The following is a 24,788-nucleotide window of genomic DNA, read 5'->3' as shown; positions in this document are numbered from 1 at the left end:
CTGGAAACAAATTTTTTGAAGCACAAGGTACAACAACCACGTTTGGTGCAGGGTACAAGCAATTGAAACTTGAAACATGTTTTATGTTTTTTAGTATAACAAATATTATTTATGGGCCCGGTTTTTCTTTAGATATTTCTTTCAATTTTCTATTTCTAAGTGGAAAGAGTGCTAATCAAGACAAAGTGCCCAGGTTTTTTGTCTTCGCTGTTTGTAGAACTTTGTTGGATTGCATATATTAATTAGTGCCCAGGTTTATTGTTTTTGTCATCTGTATACTCTTAACATAATAATTGTTTTGTTATTAGTGATAATTGTGATGACTATTATGCGTTTGTGGGTGAAATTATTTTTTCATCACGCCCGTAAGTTTTTTTTTTTTTTTTTTTGTGATTGGAAAATGTAGTAATCCCAAATTATAATATATGCAAATTATTAACCTTTACCCAAACACATAGAAGAGCTTCCGAGAACGCGATATAAAAGGGTAATAATAGATTTACATTGTACTAGCAATGTAAATTTAACATTGTAAACTAAAAAAATGTGTACAACATTGTACGGAGAGGGGGAGAGTGCCATTTTTTTTCAAGGTTTTAATTTTGTTGGAACTTATTTATGTGAATGCACTAGTTTTTAACAAAAGAAACAAGTTTAACTTGAAAAATCTCACTAACTATAGAATTATGCAAACATGTTGTTTTTGAAGGCTAATTTATACTACTCGAAGTAAAATTCCATGCAAATTGGATTTTTAAAAAAAAATTACAGAACAACACTTCAAGATAAAACTAGAGTATTGACCATCATGTTGGGCACAATTCCACACACCAAGATTCAAGATAAGGAGAATCAAAATGATTTGTTCTTACTTGAGAGAGATACTCAATTTGTGTGGGGGAGTCTAGGTCAAATCAAACTATTCGAGAGAGAAAAAGAAGCTAACGAGACAGATGAGCAAAGTTTACAAACTCTCACTAAAAAATTAACATGACTACATATTTTGATCTAACCGTTAGATTGCATGTTCTATATGTTAACATGTATGTCAAATTTCATTCAAATGAAATATTATTTACTATTAAATCTATAAACTTATTTTTTATACATAATTTAGTACTAGAAACAAATAAAAATTAAATATGTAATTGATAATATAGTTATTGATCTTTGATCTTGGTAAAATTTTGCAAGCACGAATGATATAATAAAAAAAATGTAATTTTATAGTAGATTTGTTAAAATTCACATCTAATAAAAAGATATAGGAAGTTTGTAGCCATTGCCTACAAACTAATTTGTAGGCAAACTTTGTTCTTTATAAATCAATAAAATAAACTTAAAAGGCTTGAGCCTCCATTTGGATTGCGCTGAAATTCGGTTTCAGAGCATTTGCGTCTCTGTCAGTGGGTCTCATGCACTATTTATAGAACCCACAAGTTGTCTAATTCAGCAAATTTTCCTTCAAAACTAGGTCCCACGGTACTATTCATACATTTAAAAATTATTTTACTACAGTGTTTTCAGTTTTCAGCAATAAACGTTATCCAAACAAACCCTGAATCTTTTGATTTAAAAAATTATTTGTGTGCATTTTTTTTTTTAATTTAAGAGAAGTTCATGTCTAATAGCAAAGCATAATTTTACAAAATTATCGAAGAGATCAAGAGGGTGTTTTGTATATGCACTTAAAAACTGAAAACATGTGTTTAAAAAATGTGTTGAAATATGTGTGAGTGAAAAAGTGTGTAAAAATATTTGTAATGTTACTTAAAAACTGAAAATATGTGTTTGAGTGGGTGTACCAAGGCCCAAAATTAAGAGAAGTTCATGTTTTCATGTCTAATATGTGTTTGTGAGCATTTTTTTTTTTTTTAATTTAAGAGAAGTTCATGTCTAATAGCAAAGCATAATTTTACAAAATTATTGAAGAGATCAAGAGGGTGTTTTGTACATATGTGTAATGTTATTTAAAAACTGAAAATATATGTTTGAGTGAGTGTAGAGTACCCAAGTGATCAAAATAAAAGAAGACAGCATAAACCAGCAGCCTGCGCAGCAAGCTTGAACCAAGCACTTTACTATAGGATTCAAATCAAAATGCCCTCAGCCTAAAAGTACGAATAAACGAACCTTCAACATCATATGATGATGCTCAAAGCATATACGGATATACCTTCCCACTTGGATTTAAACGCTGAAAACGTGTGGGATCTTCTCATCATCAAAAAAAAAAAAAAAAAAGGCGTGGGACCGTCGGTGACTTTTAGGTATATAAAAGTAAGGTTGAAGATAAAGGTCACTTCTCAATTCTTTTGCTCATAGATTCTTCCCCTCCATATTTTCTCAATTCTTTTGCTCATAGATTCTGATGGCTCTGCAAATCTACGGAAGAGGCTCTTCTTCTTCCACTGCCCGATCCAAGTATGATGTTTTCTTGAGCTTTAGAGGTGAAGATACTCGTTATAATTTTACTAGTCATTTATATAAGGCTTTACGTGACAAAGGTTTTAAAACCTTTCTTGATGATGATAATCTTCAAGGAGGAGAAGCAATTTCAAAAGAGCTTCCCAAAGTGATAGAATTGTCAATGATTTCGATTGTTATATTTTCTGAAAATTATGCATCTTCAACATGGTGTTTGAGGGAACTTGTCAAAATTCTTGAGTGTTGCCAAATTGTTCTACCTGTTTTTTACAAAATAAATCCATCAGAAGTACGTAAACAAGAGGGAAAGTTTGGGATTGCACTAACTAAACATGAAGAAAAAGAAAACAGAGATGAGGTTCAGAGTTGGAAGGCAGCTTTAACCAAAGCAGCTGATTTGGTTGGATTCTCTTACGAGGATGGGTATGTATCTATTACTACTTTTTTGCCTTCTTGTAGTATAAAACATTAATAGTTTTGTTATCACCATTTAATTCCAAATAATCAAAGGATTTGCATTGCATTCTCAAAGTTAGTACATGGTAAAACTTCAAATTCATCATGCGTATGTAGAAGAATATAGATTTCTAGATTAACACAGAAAAATATATACTTCTAGAAGGGTAAATGATTTCACCTTACAATTCCATGTACTAAATAGGAAATAAATAAGAGAGACTAGAGAAACATTGGATCCACTTTAGATTGCCTCTTCTATGCTGCTTCCTTTCTCCATATAGATTTTGATTCGGTTTTTTGAGAAGCTAAGAGAGAGGAAAAGTCACAATCACATCCATAATCACTTGCCAAACAAAATTTTCAGAATAATATATTTTTTATTAAAAAAAAAAATTGCCACGACTCGCAATCCAAATGAATTCCACATTTTCAACCATGACCAACATGTCAATACCAAGCTTAAGCTTGATGTTAATATGAACCAAAGTAAACCTGTGAACAAAAAATTGTCTATTTGTTAGTTGATAAATAGCTTATCTAATATTTTTTTTCTCCAAATAATAACAAACATCATCAATTTGGAATATACCACAAGTTCACACACTAAAATCCCCTATTACATCAAAAGTTCCAACGCTTAAATATTGATTCATAAATACAAACATCTCTACAAAGTTAAGCGCAAAACTACTAAAAAGAAAAGTAAAAACTAAATGAAAATAAAACTAGCTCTTATGAAACTCAACTAAGGCTCCAGCTACTACTCTATTGCATAAAACCTGCTCACTGATTTTTTATTTTTTATTTTTATAAAGAAGGTAAGCTAACAGAGCTCAATAAAAGGGGTTAGGTGGTATGAGTTATAAAGAATGCATAAATACATGAAAATTAGACAATTTTCTTAATAGGTGAATACACTTCAAGATAAACTTCTTTGAGCATGTACACACAAATTTTCATGAGCTTTATAAAAAAATAATAAAAAAATAAAAACTTTAGATATATAGCTTTGAAAAATAATTTGTATACTTTCTCTAAAGATATATCTCATTAGATTCAGAAAATGTTTTTTTTTTTGCTAGATAAGATAGAATTTCATCCTATAGAGTTCATTTCATGATGATTGCTCTTTATTATCACGCCAAGATACTGATTGATTTTAAGAATAGGTGGAGTTTGAACATCGGATCTCTTATTTGATAATAAAAGACTTTACTAATTGAGCTAGTTGGAAGCCTGGAACCCACAATTGTTTTCTTTAGAATAGATTTTTTTTTTTTTAACATTATCTATTGAAAAAAACCTCAGTCTTGAAAACTTCTTAACTTCATAAGAATCACATCATAATCATACTTCCACATTTCCTCAATTGTTAGTAATTAAATAATTAGTAATCTCCTTTGCCATAACATGAAACACAATTACTCTTGATATTACTTTTGTTACTCACTTACTCTTTATATATATATATAAAACTTGTAATCCCATAGACCACTAGATTTGCATTGTATACTCAAAATTAGCACAAGTTAAAACTTCAAATTCCTTATACATAAGTAGATGAGCATTCATATCTAAATCAATATAGAAAGGATATACACTTCAAGGTAAATGATTTCACCTCTCAATTTTATGCCCATGTACTAAGTAGGAAATGAACAAGAGATAACCCATCGGTCCACTCTAGATTGCCTCCTCTTTGCTGATTCCCTTTCTATTTACATTTTGATATGGTTTTTGAAATACTACCATACTGGGAAGGAGAGAAAATCTCATAATCACATCCTTAATTGCTTACCAAGCAACTTTTTTTTTTTTTTTGGAGAAGTACTAAGCAACAATTTGAGAATAAGACAATAAATAAACTAATAAATAAATAAACATTAGTATAGAGATTCTAGAATAGAGGGAAAAGAGTGAAAAGTGGGGGAAAGCATTTTATAAGTTGGGTGCTTAATTTAATTGAGGAAAAAATTTAGGAACACAACTTTTACTACAACTATAAAGGGTTGATTGTGGGTGATGTAAAAAAGTGGTAGATTCATATGAAAGTGAGTGTTCACCACTTACAATTAGGAGATGACCAAAATTCATATGAATATATATATATATAGTAGTATAGATTTTTCATATAGTCTAACACATCAAATGCTTCTTATGCTTTTGTGCTCGGCAGTTACTCTAAATACGAAACTCAATTTATCGAAGAAATTATAGGAAAGATATCAAGGATCACATCAAATTGGACTGAACTATTTGTCGCTGAATATCAAGTTGGAATAGATTCTCGTGTGGAGGAGATAGAATTGCTTTTGGATACAAAGTCAAATGGTGTTCGCAAGCTAGGGATTCATGGTCTTGGGGGAGTAGGTAAAACTACAATTGCAAAAGCTGTTTATAATAAAAAATTTCATCATTTTGATGGGAGCTGCTTTTTAGAGAATGTTAGAGAAAAGTCATCGACAATTAATGGCATAATCCAACTACAAGAGACACTTCTTTTTAAGATATTACAAGACACATATTTAAAGGTGGACAATATTTCCCAAGGAATTGAACTGATAATGGGTAGGCTTTGTCATACAAGGCTTCTTTTAATTCTTGATGACGTGGATAAATCAAACCAAATAGAAAGTTTGCTTGGAAGATGTGATTGGTTTAGTTCAGGAAGTAGAATTATTATAACAACAAGAGACAAACAAGTGCTAACCACTCTTGGAAAAGATCATCTAGTTTATGAGGTTAAGGGATTGAATCAACGTGAAGCTCATGAACTCTTCAGCCGACACACCTTCCAAATGAATAAACCAGGGGAAGACTATTCAAAAGTTGCAAAGCAAATTATACATTATGCCAATGGTCTTCCATTAGCACTAAAAGCAATAGGTTCTGATTTGCGTGGAAGAAGTATACGTGAATGGGAAGATGCATTAGAAAAGTACAAAAAAATTCCTCCCCAAGAAATTCAAGAAAGGCTCAAAATAAGTTATGATGGATTGGAAAAAATTGTAAAGGATATTTTTCTCTATGTTGCTTGTATTTTCAAGGGATTTAAAAAGGATTTTGTTACAGATTTACTAGAAACTTGCAATTTATGTCCACGTTATGGTATTCCCAAACTTATCGATAAGTGTCTCATAACTGTTGATCAATATGGCATATTGTCAATGCATGACTTATTACAACAAATGGGTAGGGAAATTGTTCAACAAGAATCTGACAACCCTGGAAATCGTAGCAGGATATGGTGTTATGAGGATGCTTATGAAGTGCTAACTGGAAATATGGTACAAGTTCTTTACTTCACTTTTCATTTTACCAAATATTTTTTGTTTAAAATTTCAAATTTTTTTATGCTTTTTAAAAAATTATATAATTGAACTTATTTGTTTTATTCTTTGTTCAATTAGGGGACTGATAAAATTCAAGCAATGATATTGCGCTCACCTGAACCGGTAACCATGAAATTGCAGGGTGAACCTTTTGAAAGTATTAAAAATCTTAAATTTCTTTTTGTTGAAAATGTACACATTCATGAAGAATTTCAATATCTCCCTAATGAGTTACGGTTACTTGAATGGCATAAATTTCCTTTTTCCTCCTGGCCGTCTAAATATTGTCCTCAAACGCTTGTTGCACTCAATATGAATGGGAGTAGTTGCAATAAAATCGAGACAATATTTAAGCAGGTATGATTATTAGTATTTATGAATTATAATTTATTTATATTTTTTTGAATGTTGGCAAAACTAAATTTTCATTTTTTTTTAATCCACAGGATATCCAATTAACAAATTTAAAGCATGTCAATCTTCGGGATTGTTACTCCATTAGAGAATTACCTAAATTGTGTGCTCCAGCCCTAGAGACATTGAACCTCTCTTTTTGTACTAAATTAGTTACGGTTCATGAATTGTGTGCCCCAAAACTAGTGAAATTGATCCATTATTGTTGTTATAACTTAGTTACGGTTCATGAGTCCGTTGGATCTCTTGATAGGCTACAGTTATGGAACCTCCAAGACTGCGTGAGGCTTCAAAATCTTCCAAACAACCTCAGGTTGAAATCGCTCGAAGACTTTATTCTTCGTAAGTGCTCTATGCTTGAGAAATTCCCCAATATTCTTCATCAAGAAATGAAAAGTTTAAAGAGGTTAGATTTATCTCAGAGTGGCATCAGAGAGGTGCCTTCATCAATCGGGTATCTTACTCAGCTTACTGAATTATGGTTAAATGATTGCCACAACCTGAGGGGTCTTCCAGACAGCATCCACAAATTGCAAATGCTTGAGGGCTTCAGTTTTTTCAGTGCCAAATTGAGACCACCGTGTAATTCTTTTGATGGACTTTCCGAATATGGGTTTCTAAGGTTATGGTATCTGAGCTTCAGTGGATCTAGAGGAATCAAATTAAAATTTTTGAGGAAGCCCAATTACTTTCCCGCTTTGAGCTTTCTAGATCTATCTTACACTGATATTGTTAGCATCCCTGAAAGCCTAAACAGATTTACTACATTAGAAACCCTTCAAATAGAAAATTGCCAGCAGCTACGACAAATTTTTAGGCTTCCAGAATTTATAAAAGTTGTAGATGCAAGGAAGTGTACATCATTAGATGCACAATCCTCAAGCAGATTATTGAATCAGGTCTCTCTTTTTCAAGTTATAATAAAAAATAAAATAATTTTTTTTTTAATAACTTTCTTTCTTAATTTAATTTGTTGAATTTGCTAATTATATGCAGGTTGGAGAAATTATATGTGAAGGAGAAAGAAGCAACATATTTGTGGATCCACCGTCATTATTAAGTAGAGATTTGTTCCGTAAGGATGGTAGCGATATTCGTCATTTTATGGTACCGTATACAGAGATTCCAAGGTGGTTGAATTCCAAGCATCAAGATCAAAGTGTTGGAAATTCCATATCATTCCGTGTTGATCGCAAATTTCCAAATGTTTTTGCCGTCTATTTCGCTTTTGGACTGGGGTCGCAATTACCCTTCGATTATATTTTTTTTAATGTTTACCTCTCCATTAATGGTTTTGAAAAAGTTTTTATTGGTAGTTTTATGCTAAATCGTGATGCTACTGATACATTGGGGATACTTTCTAGATCACATCACAAATTGCAGAAGCTGTTGGATGAATCAAATCCATCTCATTACAATCACGTTGAGGTTACATATGAATGGGAGAGAGGGATAGATCGCAACAACCTTCCTTGTGAGATTAGAAGGTGGGGGGTCAAAGTAGAATGTATCTGTTGTCCTCAAAAATCTGACAATGATTCTGACTCCGATCTGAATCTACCATTAAAGAAGAGGAGAAAATATTGATTGAATTCGGGAGAGATATATATATATATATATATATATATATATATATATATATATATATATTTATATATATGCCAAGGTTTGTCTCCTTCTTTAGTTGCAGTGTAGCATTTACCCTTAATTATATCTTCTCTCCTTTATTTTTTTATTGATGATATCCTCTCCAGTACGGTTGAAATTGAAGGAAAATACATCTTAATTAAAAGAGATTGCGGAAACTAGAAAGTAGGATGGTATTAAATTCTAGGTTGATCTAGTTATGCGTTTAGCATTTCATGTATGAATTAGTAATTACTGACATCTCTAAACTAGTGCAACAACAATTGATCTTATTAGAATTCTTTGTTAAATTGTTTTGGTTGGACCTTTTTATTTTTCACTTGGGTATGCTATTTTATAGCTTTTACTATGAAATGGAATGTTTACTTTTTATTGATTATTTGATTGCGAGATTGAAAAATTGAATGAGTCAAACCAATCTGAGTGCTGTGTGAAATCCTTCAACTAACATGGCTTTGTTGTATTACTTGGCCTCTGTAACAGCCGAATTTTTTTGTAGCTTGTGGAAGTGTACCCAAGTTCTTTTCCATGAATTTTATGCAATCCTTTAAGTGTATTTAATCATATCATTTATATAAGTTGACAACATCTCATAAAAATTGATTTAAGTGCTTAAGGAAAAAAAAAAAGACCCAACTGATGAAGTATTGATTACTAACAGGATACACCAGGGCATATGACTATAAGTTTTTGACTGTATGAAGAAGTAAAGAGTTTAATCAAGCATATAATGGAGATGGAGTTACTATGTTTGTTATGAGGGGTTTGATATGGGTTCATCTTCAATGGGACTTACTTTGTTGACAATGATTCTGACTCCAATCTGACTTCACCATTGAAGAAGAGCAGAACATATTGATTGAATTTGAAAGAAATATGCCTCCATTTGAGCACAGCCTTGAAGCTATTCTCTCCTTTGTCATTTCCATTTGAGTGTGCAACTTCTTCTGCATTTTATGACAAGGTTTGTCTCCTTTAGTTCCGTTGTTTCATTTGCCCTTGTTATTTTCTTCTCTCCTCTATTTTTATTGATCATACTTCTCTAGTACAGTTGGAATTGATGGATAATAAATCTTAATCATAGATGATAATGAAAATACAGCATACAGCATACAGCATGCTATTGCTGTATGAGAGCAATGGGTAAATTTGAAGGATATAAATCTACAAATCATAGATGATAAGTTGAGTGATCATTCAGCTTAACAAACTATTTTTAGAGGAGAGTAAAGGGGCCTACAGGCTATAGTTTTCAGTAGAATCAGTAGCCATAGCAAATGAATGACACATTTTCATACCCCTTTTTCCACTTCAGAACTGGTTCATTTGAACCAGGCTTTTAAGTAGCTAATATAGTCTAAGCCCAGGTGAAAATTTTAATCGGGCCTGCTACTAGAGGTTCTTCCTCAATCACATTTTTTGTTTTTGTGTTTGTTTTTTTTTTTTTCCCCAATTTTGTCTCGTTGGAGTCAGGTGTTAACCTTTTATTGTTGTTGTTGTGCTCATGTTGCCATTATTGTGGTAGAATTGTTCGACTATGAAAACAAAATGTCACTACATTTGCGGTGTTAATCTATCATATATCAAACTAAAGTTAAATAAAATAGTAAAATATTATACGAAAATTCACTAAAAAAAAAATTGTAAAAATGCCTTGATATTTTTACAAGAGTAGGTCTCAGTTCAAGAGTGGCTTAGTTAATCAGACCTTTGCTGCTACACTTGGGCACTCCAGCTAGTTTCTATACATTGTAAGTCAAGTGAATATTCAATGTAGCTTCGCTTTTGATGTTGAATTATCATGTTTAAACAACCAAGTTTGGCCCTGCTTTGAATGCTGGTTCTTCTCTATTATATCTTCCAGTTGGTTAAATTAAAAGGATACAATATATTCAATAACAATTTAGTTTAAAAAAAATAAAATAAAAGTGAAGATGAAAGGAAGAATAATATGAGTCCCTTAACATGTGTGAATGTAAAGACAAAATGGTAATTTTGAGCTCAGAGAAACAAACTACAAACTCAAGATGCGTATAATCTTCATTGCACTTCCTGTTTTCTAACCAAGGTTTGAAATGGCAAGATGTGTATAAACCATCCTTCTTATTGGTTAACCTTTCAAGTCTACAATGTTCTAGATTGCCTAAGTATTTAGTGGTGTTTAAAGTAAATAATAGGGAAATGTCTGACGTAGGACAACCACAATAGTATAATAGAGAAGAAAAATGATAGAGGAAACCCTAGGAGTCAGCACCTAAGGGCTGCTTGGAATCAGCACCAAGCAAATTGGAGTCGGCACCAGTGTAAAAGAAAACAAACGTTTTTTATATTTCTCAAAAGCTGTGTTACAATAATCAAAAAAGTGTTCAAATAGCTACAACACAAAACCCTAACAACACAAAACCCTAATTATTAAATGTTCGGGCTTGCTTAATCTCAAGCCCAATAACTAATAGGCTCCATCCATAAGGCCACAGGTTGGGCCGTCTTCTTTTTGTTCTTCCTCCCATATGTGTGTATAATTGGGGGCCTATATCTCGTGTCCGCACCAACTCCCCCCGGGTGAGAGAAACTCGACCCCGTCAAGTGGAAAGCTGAAGAGCTCTGATAGTACTCCAGTAAGTCAGGATCCAGTCGCTGTAGCTCATCTCTAGTAATCCATGTGCAATCGGAATCTGGTCATCCGAGCCACCGAACTAGGAAACGGTGAACTCCTCCATCCCTGGTAGAAACAATTTTCTCATCTAAAATAGCATCAATAGATTCTTTATGTGCATAGGGCAAATTTAAGGGTAAAGGGGTAGGCATAGGGGCATCAATAGGATTAAGTAAAGGCTCATCAAAAGGAGTATCAGGAATAGCTGTAGGGCTTTTATAAGCAACTAGATCCTCAATATTAAAGGAGGAGCTAATACCATAATCATGAGGGAGGTCAATGACATATGCATTTGGGCCCATTCGTTTCAATACCTTGAACGGGCCGGCACTACGAGCCTGCAATTTCTTAACGGTTCCAGAGGGAAACCGTTCAGGTCGGATCCGAATCATGACATAATCTCCTACCTGAAACTCTGCATGACGCCGATGAGTATCAGCATGAATTTTATATTGAGAATTACTTACCTGAATTTTTTTGTGAATCTCAGTATGCAAATTATGAACATGTCGTGCGAATGCCTCAGCAAATTCAGAAATCCTAACATGTGGGGACATGGGCAAAAGATCTAAGGGCTTCCTAGGTGTATATCCATGCACAACCTCAAAAGGACTAACGCCTATAGACCTATTGACAGAGCTATTATATGCAAGTTGGGCTATAGGAAGAATTGAATCCCAATTCCGATTGGCTTCACCCACTAGACACCGAAGGAGGTTCCCTAGGCTACGATTAACCACCTCAGTTTGACCATCAGTTTGAGGATGAAATGCCGTGGAAAATTTCAATTTGGTGCCTACTAAATGCCACAAGGTCTTCCAAAAATAACTCATGAAGCGAACATCCCTATCTGACACTATGGTTTTGGGGAGACCATAAAGCTTGACAATCTCATCAAAGTAAAGCTTTGCAATTTTAGAAGCGTCAGAAGTCTTAGAACATGGTAGGAAATGAGCCATCTTAGAGAAGCGATCAACAACTACTAGGATAGAATCATGCTTCCTAAAGGTGCAGGGCAAACCTAGCACAAAGTCCATACTCACGTCCTGCCACGGGCGATCTGGCACAGGTAAAGGCGTGTACAGACCAGTGTTTTGCTTGCGATGTTTGGCTAGTTGACATGTACGACACTGACCAACTATCTTAGCAACGCCCCTCTTAAGACCAGGCCAACAGAATTGACGTTCCACTTCCTCAATTGTCTTATCTCGGCCAAAATGACCTGCAAGGCCCCCTGCATGTATCTCCCAAACTAGAAAATCTCTCACAAACGACCGAGGGATACACAACTTGTTGGCTTTGAACAAGTAACCATCTTGAAGGGTATAATCATCCAAGACGGGATGTGAAGTATTACTTAGGCTAGTGTAGAGCTCCCCAAAATCTTGGCATGACTGATAGTCATCCTTAAGTCATTCAAACCCAGTGACCTTAACACTCATGACTGATAGCAAAGACACTCTTCGACTCAGTGGATCAGCAGCCTTATTCTCAACTCCCGCTCTATGTTTCACCACAAAGTAGTAGCGTTGCAGAAATTCAACCCAACTACCGTGCCTAAAATTTAGCTTCTTTTGGGAATTGAGATAACGCAAAGCTTCATGATCAGAGTAGATAATAAACTCTCGAGACAACAAGTAATGACGCCAATGCCAAAGAGCTCGTACAATGGCATAAAATTCTTTGTCATACGTGGAGTACTTCTGCTTAGCATCATTCAACTTCTCACTGAAATAGGCAATTGGGTGACGCTCTTGACTAAGTACTCCCCCTATGCCAATACCTGAGGCATCACATTCCACTTCAAAAGGCTTGGTGAAATCAGGGAGACGCATGACAAGTGCCTCAGTCATCTTCTGTTTCACCTCCTTGAAGGCCTTAGTAGCAGCCTTTGTCCAAGTAAACTCCCCATGTTTCAAGCAGTCAGTGATGAGAGACATAATGGTACTAAATCCTTTGATGAATCGGTGATAAAAGGAAGCGAGCCCATGAAAGCTTCGAACCTCATGTATAGTTTTGGGCTCAGGCCAATCCATAATTGCTTGAACTTTCTGGGGGTCGGCAGAAACTCCTTCAGATGACACTATGAAACCTAGGAAGACAACTTTATCTGTAAAGAAAGAGCACTTCTTGAGGTTACCATATAAACTCTCCTTCCTAAGGGTTGTGCAAACTTGAGTTAGGTGGTCTAAGTGTTGCTCCCTAGACTTACTATAAATGAGGATATCATCAAAGTACACAACCAGGAATTTTCCCATAAAAGGCTTGAGCACTTGAGTTATCACTCTCATAAAGGTACTAGGAGCATTGGACAATCCAAAAGGCATAACCATCCACTCATATAAACCATCTTTTGTCTTGAAGGCAGTTTTCCACTCATCACCAGGACGAACCCTAATTTGATGATAGCCACTTTTCAAGTCTATCTTGGAGAAGATCGTTGCTCCAGCCATCATATCCAACATGTCATCCAACCGAGGGATAGGAAAACGATACTTCACAGTGATCTTGTTGATGGCACGACTATCAACACACATCCTCCAAGTCCCATCTTTCTTTGGAGTTAAGAGTGCAGGGACTGCACAAGGGCTCATGCTCTCACGAACAAAACCCTTCCTAAGTAGTTCTTCTACTTGTCTTTGCAACTCAGCATGTTCTGCAGGGCTCATCCTATAATGGGGCAAGTTAGGCAGGGTCGCTCCAGGCACAAAATCTATGGCGTGTTGGATATCACGCATGGGCGGTAATTGATCGGGGAGTTCCTCAGGGAAAACATCCTTAAATTCCTAGAGCACGGACCTCACTTCTCCAGGTTGCTCCTCACAGGTCTCTCCATGAAGTTCCCTAGCAACCAAGACAAACACAATGGATTCCTGAACTGCTACCCTCTCAAATGCCTTTGGGCTTATGATGTTCAGACCTTTCGCCTTCGGTACTTCTGGCTTCTTGCTCATGTCGATTGGCTTGGGTTTCAAAGGATTAAGCACAATCTTCTTGCCTCCAAACATAAAGGGTGACATCCAAATCATAAAGCCAAGGTCTACCTAAGATAATGTGCCCTACATCCATGGGAATTACGTCACACCATATTTCTGCCTTGTAGGTGAGGAATTGAAGTGGGACAACACATCTTTCTTTTATGGCTATGGAGGAAGTATCCACCCAAGAAACTTTATATGGGTTAGGGTGTGGGATCAATTTCAAGCCTAGGCGGGAAACAACGTTAGAGGACACCGCATTAATGCAACTCCCACTATCTATAATAACCTTGCACGTTTTATCTCCACACTTAGTGTAAGTCTGGAAGATGGCACTTCTTCGCCAATCATCAGTTTCCCTTTGTTCTGTCAAAGCACACCTCACCACATTCACTCTAGGGACACCAAAAACAGCCTTGGAATCATCAACCTGAGGAGGGATGGCTCTAATGCACGTGAGGTAACTGGGATCATCTTCCCATTCGGCCTCAACGTCTTGGCCTTCTTCAGCATTTGGGTCATACACTAGCTCTTCAACATCTTCTACCTTTTCATCATCCTCTTGAATGACAAGGGTTCTAGAGGGACATCTAGCTGCAACATGTCCAATCCCATTGCATTTGAAGCATTGGAGGCGAGAGCCTAATCTTGAGGGCTCATTGATCACACATTTTCCTTTGTCCTCTTTTTGTATCGGGGTGCTATTGGGGTTGACCTTAGGGGGTAAGGTAAGTTTAGGTTTGCTACCAAAAAGTTGAGGGTTGGGAGGAATGCTTCGAAGCTCAGAACGTCGCCAAAAGATAGATTTGGATGCTAACTCACAATTCCTAGCAAGGTCATAGGCTTCTCTTAAGGTGGTGACTCCTCGGGTGATAATCTCGCCTAGTACGTTAGCATTTAAACCTTTCTTGAACCTATTGAGTGTGACAACCTCTTCCTCAACGATTCGAATTCGCCTCTGGAATTCCTTGAATTTCTCTATGTATTCGATCACGGGAGCGATTGCCTTGTCTTAGGCGATCCCATTCCTCAAGGAGGGAGCTCCTATAAGTTGGAGGAAGATAATTCCTCGAGAGGGCGTCCTTCATCTCCATCCAATCAATAATGGGGGGCTCACGTCGTCGCCTAAGGGTTTCCTCAAGGTCCTCCCAGAAAAGATCAGCTCTCCCAATTAACTTCATCCTAGCATACCTCACCTTCCTATTCTCAGCCCAATGGTAATAGTCAAAGAATTTCTCCATTTGACGTAACCAATCAGTAAAAACCCATGGGTCTAGGCAGCCATCAAAGGTGGGTGCTTCGATCCTTTCCTTAGACATCCTATCATCATAATCCCTAGGATCATAGTGATTATAGTGATCATGTTCCAAGTGTGGAGCTCTATTAAAGTGACCATTATTATTTTGCCCATGCATGTTATCTCCTTCATGGTTAGTGGTCTCTCTTTGAGATGTTTCAATTCGCTCTACCCTATCCAGCAAATCACGGACACTCTTAGCTAGGTCTCCTATGGTTTGCTCTAAAGAGGGCCTAGATTCGGAAGTGGATTGATGTTCAGGGTTTGACATGACGCGACCACTACGTAGATGCATGCAACACAATAATTATGAATGCAGTTGAGATTCTCAAAAATTCAAGTAATCAATTCTCAATGTAAAATTAAAGGTCAAACAAGAGTGCATGTAGAGACTAGATCGATGAATCAAATGAAGGAATTGCAAACAAATAGTGATAGTGTTCACAATATTAAAAGATAGCCCAAATAAACGTCAAATTCCAAGAAGCTCCACAATTAATAATAAGAATCAGGGATTTCACAGAAATTAGTTTTTTTTTTTTTTTTTTTTTGGAATTTTAGAGTGGGTACTAAAAGAGGGCACAAACAGTAAAACGATTAATCTGAGCACAAATTGGATAGGATAATGGAGTATGGTGGGATATGCACATAAAAAACATAAAGATAATATTTTTTAATGAGATAAAATTGAATCCACCAAAAATATAGAGTCAGAATTGTACCTTAGTCAGTGGCTCCACGTATTGCATTAGGCAGCCATGGTCTGCTCTTCAAGTAGTGAATTGACTTGGACTGAGGAACCTGTGAAAACAATTAAAGCCCAATACAAGCAATGGGCTGTCACAGCAACAGTGTCCTTTTTTTTTTTTTTTTTTTGAAATACAATAAAATAATAATTTTTTTTTTTTATGGGTGAAATACAGTAAAATACTACAGCTTAAAACAAAATCTGCTAACCCAACTCCCAAAACATAGCATTGAACTAACGAAGCTAGTAGAAACAAAAGAAACTAAAAGAGGAAGAAAAAAAAGACAGTGGAGTCATCGGCTGGAGCCATCGACGGAGGCGGCGGCTGGAGTCGCCGGAGCTGGAGGCTGTTCATCTCGGCCTGGGCATCGGCGGTGGTCGAAGTCCTCAGCAGCGGTGACAGTTGGGCTTCGCGGCGGTTGGTGAAGTGCTGGGTTTTGCGGTGGCTGGCGGCTGGCGGCTGGCGGCTAGTGGCTGGTGACGGTTGGGCTTCACGGCAGTTGGTGGCTGTGGTGGCTGTTGGGCTTCGCGGCGGCTGATGGTGGTTGGGCTTCGCGGTGATGGGTGTAGTGCTGGGTCCGTGGGTCTCTGCTTCTCCTTCCTTTTTTTTTTTTTTTGATTTTGTGGGTGTTGGTGGCTGGGTCTTTCGTGGGTTCCTCTTTTTTTTTTGTGGGCTGTGGATTCTGAGATTAGAGGCGGGCACGGATGGTGGTCACCGGCTTGGGAGGCGCCGCTGGCTTCTCTGTTGGTTTGGGGGTGAGAAACTCATGTGGGGCTTGGGGGAATACACGGATTGCAAGGACTGGCTTGGGCTTGTTTAGAATCTCATGGGGCAAAAACTTGAAAGGTACTGTCATTGTTGGCTTACTCCTTTGTTTTTGATGGCTTTGCGTGGTTGTCTACGGTTGTGTTGAATGGACCGGAAGTCTGCTCTGATACCAAAACTGACGTAGGACAACCACAATAGTATAATAGAGAAGAAAAATGATAGAGGAAACCCTAGGAGTCAGCACCTAAGGGCTGCTTGGAATCAGCACCAAGCAAACTGGAGTCAGCACCAGTGTAAAAGAAAACAAACGTTTTTTATATTTCTCAAAAGCTGTGTTACAATAATCAAAAAAGTGTTTAAATAGCTACAACACAAAACCCTAACAACACAAAACCCTAATTATTAAATGTTCGGGCTTGCTTAATCTCAAGCCCAATAACTAATAGGCTCCATCCATAAGGCCACAGGTTGGGCCGTCTTCTTTTTGTTCTTCCTCCCATATGTGTGTATAATTGGGGGCCTATATCTCGTGTCCGCACCAATGTCTAGCAAGCCATTTGTGCTGTTACAATGAATTGGGGGGTTTTGCTTTGAACCTTTCAAGTCTATGATACTTTACTAGGTTGGTAGGTCATTTAAGACAGGCTAGCCAAAAATTAAGTTACTGGGTTTCCTAAATGACTTTGGGTGGGATCTATGGAAGAATATAATTCTACTTGATTGGTTGAAGAGTTTCTTTATATATAAACCAGAGGTATTTATATGTAATTTTTTTCTATTAATTGGTAGTATTTGAATTAATAAGGATGGCTGCACTGCAACCTCGTCACAATTGGGATAGCAACTATGGCTGCTAATGAGACTCCTTTGTCCTCAAATTTTTGTGCCTAAAATTGATCTTTCTGTCCTTCAGGACCCTTTTGAATGTATTTTATGTTGATGTACTTCATACTTATGCAATCAGTACAACTGTAAGCTTTGTTCTATGATATGCGATGTGCTTATTTTTGAGACATTAAAATGAATCTCTACACCTGAAAAGAAAAGGTTTATATCATTATTATCGACTGTGAACATCTTTTCTATCCTTTGGAAAAATAAAGTTATGTATCTTGGATATCTTATGGATCCACCAACTTATTCAAATTCTTTGGAGGTAATCTAGATGCCATGGACACCCATTTCATCTCTTTCCTGCATGCATATCTTTCAAAATAAATTAATTGGATTACTTCCGATTTTCTAAAGAGTTTGGTTGAAGCTTAGTTTGATTATGGTTGATTCAATTACTATGTTTAGTTTGATTATAGTAAATTTCTAAGAATTTGTGGCCTATCTTACTAATTTCACTTCAAGTATTTGATTTGTACAAAACATTGATGTGTGGTTTCTTAATTGTATTACCTTGAGAATTCACCTTGTTTTTGGAATTCCTAGTACAGAAGTGGGTAAACAATGGTTACGAATAAAATTGTAATGATTTTATATCCAGCATAAACAATGTGTGCCTTTTACCATCTTATACATAAAACAGTGTGGAGAAGATGTCACTTATGGAAATTCCATATTTTTTATTATTTCTCCTTTGTTTTTCTTTTTCCCTTTTTGTTGATTTTGTTCATGTTGTAACCAATGGTTGGTTTAAAATATCAAGCATTTATAATGTTAATTTTGCATGTTAATATTGCTCTGTTGATAATACTCATACATATTATTTAATCATTTTAGACAATTTCATGTTAGTTTGTGAGACTGTACTATTTTGTATGAATGTCTTTTTTTTATTTGTACTCTTCATAAATGATTGCTCATTAAATGCCATTTAAAAATTTCTTATCATGTTTACCAGGCTATGGTAACATAGGTTTAGCACTAGTTTCAACTTGGAAGAATTTCCATACAAGGAGTCAAAGATTCTAGTTTCCTGTCAAGTTTTACTGTTGCAATTATGCAAGCATTGTCCACTGTGATACAGAAGTCTTCAAGCTTCAGCTAATAATTTTTCTGGTTCCACAGTTCTTAACCTCTTACTGAGCCAAGTAAAACCTTATATCCAAGTAACTCATGTTTTTTGTATAAATAAATAAATTTATCTCTAGATGGTTGTTCTCCTTGGTGGTTAAACTTTCTAACTTACTTAACATTAATTATCTCTCCCGTAAAAAAAATTTCACTTAGAAGAAACAAATTTTAGGAAAGATGCATTAAGTGTCATCACAATTACCTTTCTCATCCTTGCTTCTACTTTTGGATTTGAACAAAATACGAAACATCTCATGCAGCTAATGTAATGACAAACGCTATATTTGTCCCTAACTTTTACAAGGGACAAATCAAATGTACTATCTCATCTGAAAATTGAAATGTTGACCATTAACACAACATGGAAGCTGTATATTAGTTCTCTTATTTCTTATCATTGCTTTTCCTAAATCTATGCTAAGGTCATGACTTATGGTGGTAATGTGTTTAGGTCATTGATTGGAAACATCAAAATGTGCAAGGAATGCATGCATTGGCATATTAGAAATTTTTCTTTAGATTTAGCATCAATGAGTTCATCCAAAATTATTCCTTTGACAGCCGATCAACTCCAAACATTAACTTAATTGATCTCACTCTCACATACACACATGCCCTATTTGTTTTTGACATAGGTACCTTGTTACTATTATGGTGTGCACTCTTCTTATAGATTGATGGTCAATTACTTAATCCGTCGCCAAAAATTTGTGGAAAAGCTTTTCTTTCCTTCATGAGAATAGAATTTTCTTTCTTGATAAATGCCACAAGGGTGGAATTGCCATCAGACCAAACTACCATTGCCCTTGAGATGCATCACTTGTTTGTAATAAATAATTATATTAGCAACTTGAATAACCATATATTATTTGAGATGGAGAAAACTTAAGATTTGAGAATAAGAAAAAATACCAATTGACATTTTTTTTAATTCATCAGCCATTATCGTTATAGACAGTACTAAGAAAGATGGAGTGACATAGAGGATGCAGGAAGAAATTGATAGCATTCTTGTTTGTTCCATGTAGTCAGACACACGAACACACATACATATAATACTTCCTGGACTTGCTTTACATACCACCAAAGCTGCTCCAAATCCTCATCATGGATTAAACATGTTGTGAGGTAAGCTGCGGATAGTGCTTCTATGAAGTCCATACTTGTAAAGTTTGTGTTATTTCTTTTATCACCTTTTCATTTTCAGCAAAGGTCATCTGGGCTTTCAAAATGAAGCAGACTCAATTATCTTGAAATTAGCCGGATTTTTTCTGATGGTAATGATTTAGAGGAGGTAGTGAGTTTTATAGTCCTTGAGACTTTTTTTCCTTGAACTACATGATTTGTTCTTTTGGGATTTTGTTTTCAAAAAAACCTTCCTCCATTCCTGATTTCCCCTTTATTTTTCTAAGTTTGTAATATTATTCAGGGACAGTCCTAGAAGACCTGTCAAATGTCAATATAGCTAAGCATACATATGAGGATTTTGTGTTGTTAACTATCTTAGACCTTCTTGTCCAATATAATGTCTTAGATAGATGTTTGTAGCTTTTTGATCCACTGCATGTTTGGCTAACTTTTCTTCTTTGTTGAACTCTTCTCAATCAGAGTTTCAAATGTCAAGATGATGATACTTTATACTATCCTACGGTGTACCATAAATTTCTAAGATATATCCGCTTCATTTTCAGGTATAACATCCATTTCCTATAGTTAAATAAAGAAAAGCTCTACCACAATATTGGTTGATTTTTTGCTTTATATTTCACGGTAAACATGTTGACCATTAGCTATGTGGGGCATGAAAATTGCATCATTTATGACTACAATTCCTTTTACGTAGACTCAGATATCACATACTTTTTCTTTTTTTTTATTTGATTGCAATATGATTTTTCTGGGAGTTGGTCCTTTTATGTTAAGAATTGCAATATAATTTTGCAGGTTTGTCTCACTCTCTGCCCCCTGGGCTTTTGGACCCTGAGTGTTTAATGCTCTTGAATTTTCTATTTGCAGGTAATGCAATGGAAATCTGCTTAATTATTACTTGCTAAAATTTTCTGCTTTTGTTAGTGAAGTCATTTGAAAGCACTGATGTCTTTGACTTAAGATACCAACAGATTTCGATAAAGACACAACCTTGGAAGTTGGAATTAAAATCTAAAATGTCCATTTAGAATTGGAAGTAATACAATGAGAACTAAGTACCACAAGTGAAGATTTCTTTTGAAAGGAGGAACACAATTGAAATTATTATGCCACAGTTGAGAACCTGATTTTCAATTTTGATAAGTCATATTTCTTGATTATTCTTATTAGCTAAAATTTTTAATCACGAAAAATGGAAAGGCTAAAACTATTATGCCTACAATATGCAGAAGCTCCTCAATGCTTGATGTAATCTTCCATTGAAATTCCCAAGTTAGATGAATTGTCTGATGGTTCAATTGGGAATTCTACTACTCCATCAAGGGCACCTAAATTTGCTACCAGAAAATTTATGGCCACTGATTCTATTCTGTAAGTAAAGTGACACATGCATCTCTCTCTCTCTCTCTCTCTCTCTCTCTCTCTCTCTCTCTGACTGTCTTTTTCTCATTCACAGTTATGGCAGATAACTCAAGAGGAATTTGTTGAGCTTCAGAGCTTGGGACTGAAACCGAGCAGCAGTTCCCAAGTAGAGCCGTGCTTGACTCATGTTTACAGTGGGTCTTAGCATTGGAAAGGAGAAATAATTTTTTATTTATAGGAGTTGGAAAAAACAGAATGAGTCATCTTTAGTTTTTGTTGTAGTTAGATTATGATTTTTGTCAATTGATAGCTAATTTGGATTTTAAGCCAGTTGAATATAAAACTACCCTGATTTTAGTCAATTGATAACTAATGTAGTTGTAGTCTATCATGACATAAGCTTCCTCAAAGTCAATGACACCGTTAGTCTCTCTTTCATGAGCTGATCTATCATTCTTTGTGTGAGAATTGTATTTCAAATGTATGCTATAATGTAATGTGACCTATCATGTTCCTATAAAGCTATAGGAGTTGAAGCAACTTCATAAACATGCTCCAAAATTTTGTATCATGCAGCTTCTAAAGAATGTCTGTTGAGAGCATCTGCTTCAATGTTGTTAAGGTCTGCAAATATGTAGTGTCAGGAAGACTTGAGGTTGCCTCAAGATATGAAGGATGAAGCTCCAAAACATACACTAAATAGACTATTTGCTGTTTCCATTAAGTTATTGAGGGCGTCTACGTTAAAAGTTATGATGAATATAAAACTACTCTAATATTTAGAGACCTAAAAATAGAATTTGAAGATGAATTGTAGCAAGGGTGAGCTTTCTTTAGGTGTAGAACCTATTCCAGATGCTACGGGCTCAAAGAGCTTGTAGCATGTCCCTTTCCGTTTGTTGTGCGAAGTGATCATCAATCACTTTTTCTGTAGGAGGAACAAATGAGTGACTGGTAGCTTGATTAACTGGTACTTTTTGGAGGAACAAATGAGTGATTGGTAGCTTGATTAACTGGTGCCTTTAAGGCACGTTTAGTACACTGAATGGAGATTACAATTAGAAGGGTAATTTTTATTACTAGCAATAAAATATGTTGTAATGGAATAATTGGTAGCTTTTTCTCTAAAACATATGCTCGGTTTTTAGGATTAGAAGCTTTTTCTCTGAGTAATGCAAAAGTCAAGTGTCCGGTTTTCATACTTTTCTCCTGTGTATTTTCAAATGTATCCAGTCCCTCCAATTATCAAAATCTTACTTTTTAGAGGCATTGAGAGAGAATTTCAAATGAAATGGATTAATGTGTTTAAGCAAAACAGAGAGTTTAATCTATCTTTGGGTAATTCTCAGTTTCAAACAAACCAGAGTTCCTTAAGTACATAAACATTAACTTCACTCGCCTTATAGATGCCTACCAAGTCCCCCAGTATAATGAAGGCTACATGAATGGCTCTATGTTGGACTTTTTCAAGTTTTCTTTTATACAACATCTCATACTTCTGGTTTCCTTTGTCCAAATGGACAACATCTCATCCTTTTTTTTAGCACTGCTGACCTCCAACTGTTCTAATTTTTTTTTTTTTTTAAGAATCTCAGAGTTCCATTCCATTAAATTAATATCTATTATTATTTTGATCTTTTCTACAATACAATCTATATGATCTGTAAGAGTCATCACGAATTCTAGCTTTAGGCCAGTGATAACTTCTTCAACCATTTTGCATCTGTGACAAGGTGGGAATGGGTAATGCATGACCAACGTGTGTGGATTAGAGAAGTTTGACTCTTCTTCTTCCATGTATGCAACATTGTCAACTTTTGGTGACAGGGGTTAATGACTTGTCTTTCTTTTGTCCCCTTTCCTTATTCTAGTACAGTATAAGTTTTCAGAATAAGGCTTCGTTTGGTTATGCATAGCTATCCAATAAGTGTGTAGTATCCAACAAGTGATAAGTGAAATAAAAAGTAAGAGTGATGGGGTTTGTAGCAATAATGTGTGTAATGTTTTAAATATCACTAAAATTCTATTTGTTTAGAATTCCTTTGTGTATTCTACTTGAGTGTATACTTTCTTTCCGAGTGTTTACTTATTATTCTGACAAATATTTTCTTTCCGAGTATTTACTTATTATTCTGACAAAACTTATGCAAAGGAAAATTTCAACATGATCTCATCTAGCCACACTTTTAAATTGTGTTAGTGTTGGACATGGCGCTTTGTTGTCTTTTCTTCTTATATGGCTGAAGTTGCATCACCCCATGTGCATTGACATGCTCTTTGCATTCTTTGTTACACCCCCATTTATAACAACATTCTCCATTTCTCCTTCCTCCTTCAGCTCAGCAATTATGCTCAGTGAATTTGCCTAAAACACAATCTCTAGTATGTCTATCTCCCTCGTGAATTACACAGCCTCCAACTATTCTAATTTAATTTGCTTATGTTCCACAACATATACATGTACACTATTTACTATAGGTTTATTTTAGGGTAAATTACACCAACTTCCTTCAAGATTTATCTTTATGACACTCAATTAATGTTTCTATTAGTACAACATAAAAATCTATACCCTCTAGCAGTTCTACTACCCTAACGATTTCCTTTTTCTTTTTCAAAAATCCAACTAATTTGTACAGTAATTCATATAAACATTAAGGGGGGAGGGGGAAGGGGAGTGCCATTTCTTTCTCTTTTTTAAGGTTTTGATGTTGTTGGAGTTTTTTTGTCAATGTATAAAATATTTAACAAAGAAATCAAGTTTATATGAAAAATCTCACTAACTATAGAATTATGCGAATGCATTGTCTTTGAAAGTTGATTTATGCCACCCAAAATAAAATTCAATTTGAAATTATTTTTTGGACGACAACCCCCAAGATTAGACCATAATGCTTACCTTCATGTTGAACATACTTTCACACACCAAGATTCAAGAACAACCTTCTATAAAGTCTTTTCATTCAAGATAAAAATAATCAAATGATGTGTTTTTACTCAAGAGAGATGATCAATCTATGTGGGAGAGAAGGTATATAGAACTATTGGAGAGAGAGAGAAGAAGCTGATCAGACAAGGTCTAATGATGTGTTAAGCAAGCCATTGACTTGGTTAAAAATAATAAGATATTGATTAGTTTAAAAAAAACTAAACACTAGCGGTGCCAAAAACCCAATGGTCACAAGCAACCAAACAAGATGGGACACGCATGTGTAATAGCGGAGACCCACGCCTCATCTAGGCCTCATATCTAAAGACACCAAACGAAGCCCACAATAGTGGATAAACTCGTATGAGCACACTACTAATCAATATGTGATTAGGTCAAATGTTTGGAACACACACCAACAGATCTAACCAAATTTCCCAAGGCCAAGAACATAACTGAAATTTTTTATTTTTTGTAAATCAATAAAATTGATTTTATTATAATTTTTTAAAAAATAAGAGAATTAATTCACGTCGCAACAAGTAATTTTACAAAATTTCAAACCTCCCACATCCCCTTTTTTCAAAAAGGGATGATAA

General features: G+C 35.4%; 1 protein-coding gene across 19 annotated transcripts; it reads left to right on the top strand.

Moving 5' to 3' along the window:
- The first annotated feature begins 2,328 nt into the window (after nucleotides 1-2,328).
- Nucleotides 2,329-21,718, top strand: LOC142624689 (TMV resistance protein N-like). Of its 19 annotated transcripts, none has more exons than XM_075798391.1 (13): nucleotides 2,329-2,850; nucleotides 5,063-6,173; nucleotides 6,297-6,575; nucleotides 6,665-7,531; nucleotides 7,629-8,298; nucleotides 8,941-9,243; nucleotides 18,577-18,766; nucleotides 19,778-19,877; nucleotides 19,962-20,026; nucleotides 20,358-20,440; nucleotides 20,694-20,765; nucleotides 21,128-21,269; nucleotides 21,355-21,717. In XM_075798391.1, the coding sequence occupies exons 1-5, from the start codon at nucleotides 2,372-2,374 to the stop codon at nucleotides 8,217-8,219; spliced, it is 3,327 nt and encodes a 1,108-aa protein (XP_075654506.1). In that variant the 5' UTR covers nucleotides 2,329-2,371; the 3' UTR covers nucleotides 8,220-8,298; nucleotides 8,941-9,243; nucleotides 18,577-18,766; nucleotides 19,778-19,877; nucleotides 19,962-20,026; nucleotides 20,358-20,440; nucleotides 20,694-20,765; nucleotides 21,128-21,269; nucleotides 21,355-21,717. The 19 variants fall into 19 exon arrangements, with proteins under 19 accessions (XP_075654506.1, XP_075654502.1, XP_075654503.1 ...); XM_075798387.1 differs by having other exon boundaries at nucleotides 19,962-20,043; XM_075798388.1 differs by having other exon boundaries at nucleotides 19,957-20,026.
- The last annotated feature ends 3,070 nt before the right edge of the window (nucleotides 21,719-24,788 follow it).

This window comes from Castanea sativa, chromosome 2, assembly GCF_040712315.1.
Source record: "Castanea sativa cultivar Marrone di Chiusa Pesio chromosome 2, ASM4071231v1".
Classification (NCBI taxonomy): Eukaryota; Viridiplantae; Streptophyta; class Magnoliopsida; order Fagales; family Fagaceae; genus Castanea; species Castanea sativa.
This window is presented reverse-complemented; position numbering and strand designations above follow the sequence as displayed.

Coding starts and splice junctions, on each gene's coding strand:
- LOC142624689 (XM_075798397.1), top strand. CDS start 2,372: ATGGCTCTGCAAATCTACGGAAGAGGCTCTTCTTCTTCCACTGCCCGA. Junction 6,174..6,296: donor AAGTGCTAACTGGAAATATG/GTACAAGTTCTT, acceptor TTGTTCAATTAG/GGGACTGATAAAATTCAAGC. Junction 6,576..6,664: donor TCGAGACAATATTTAAGCAG/GTATGATTATTA, acceptor TTTAATCCACAG/GATATCCAATTAACAAATTT.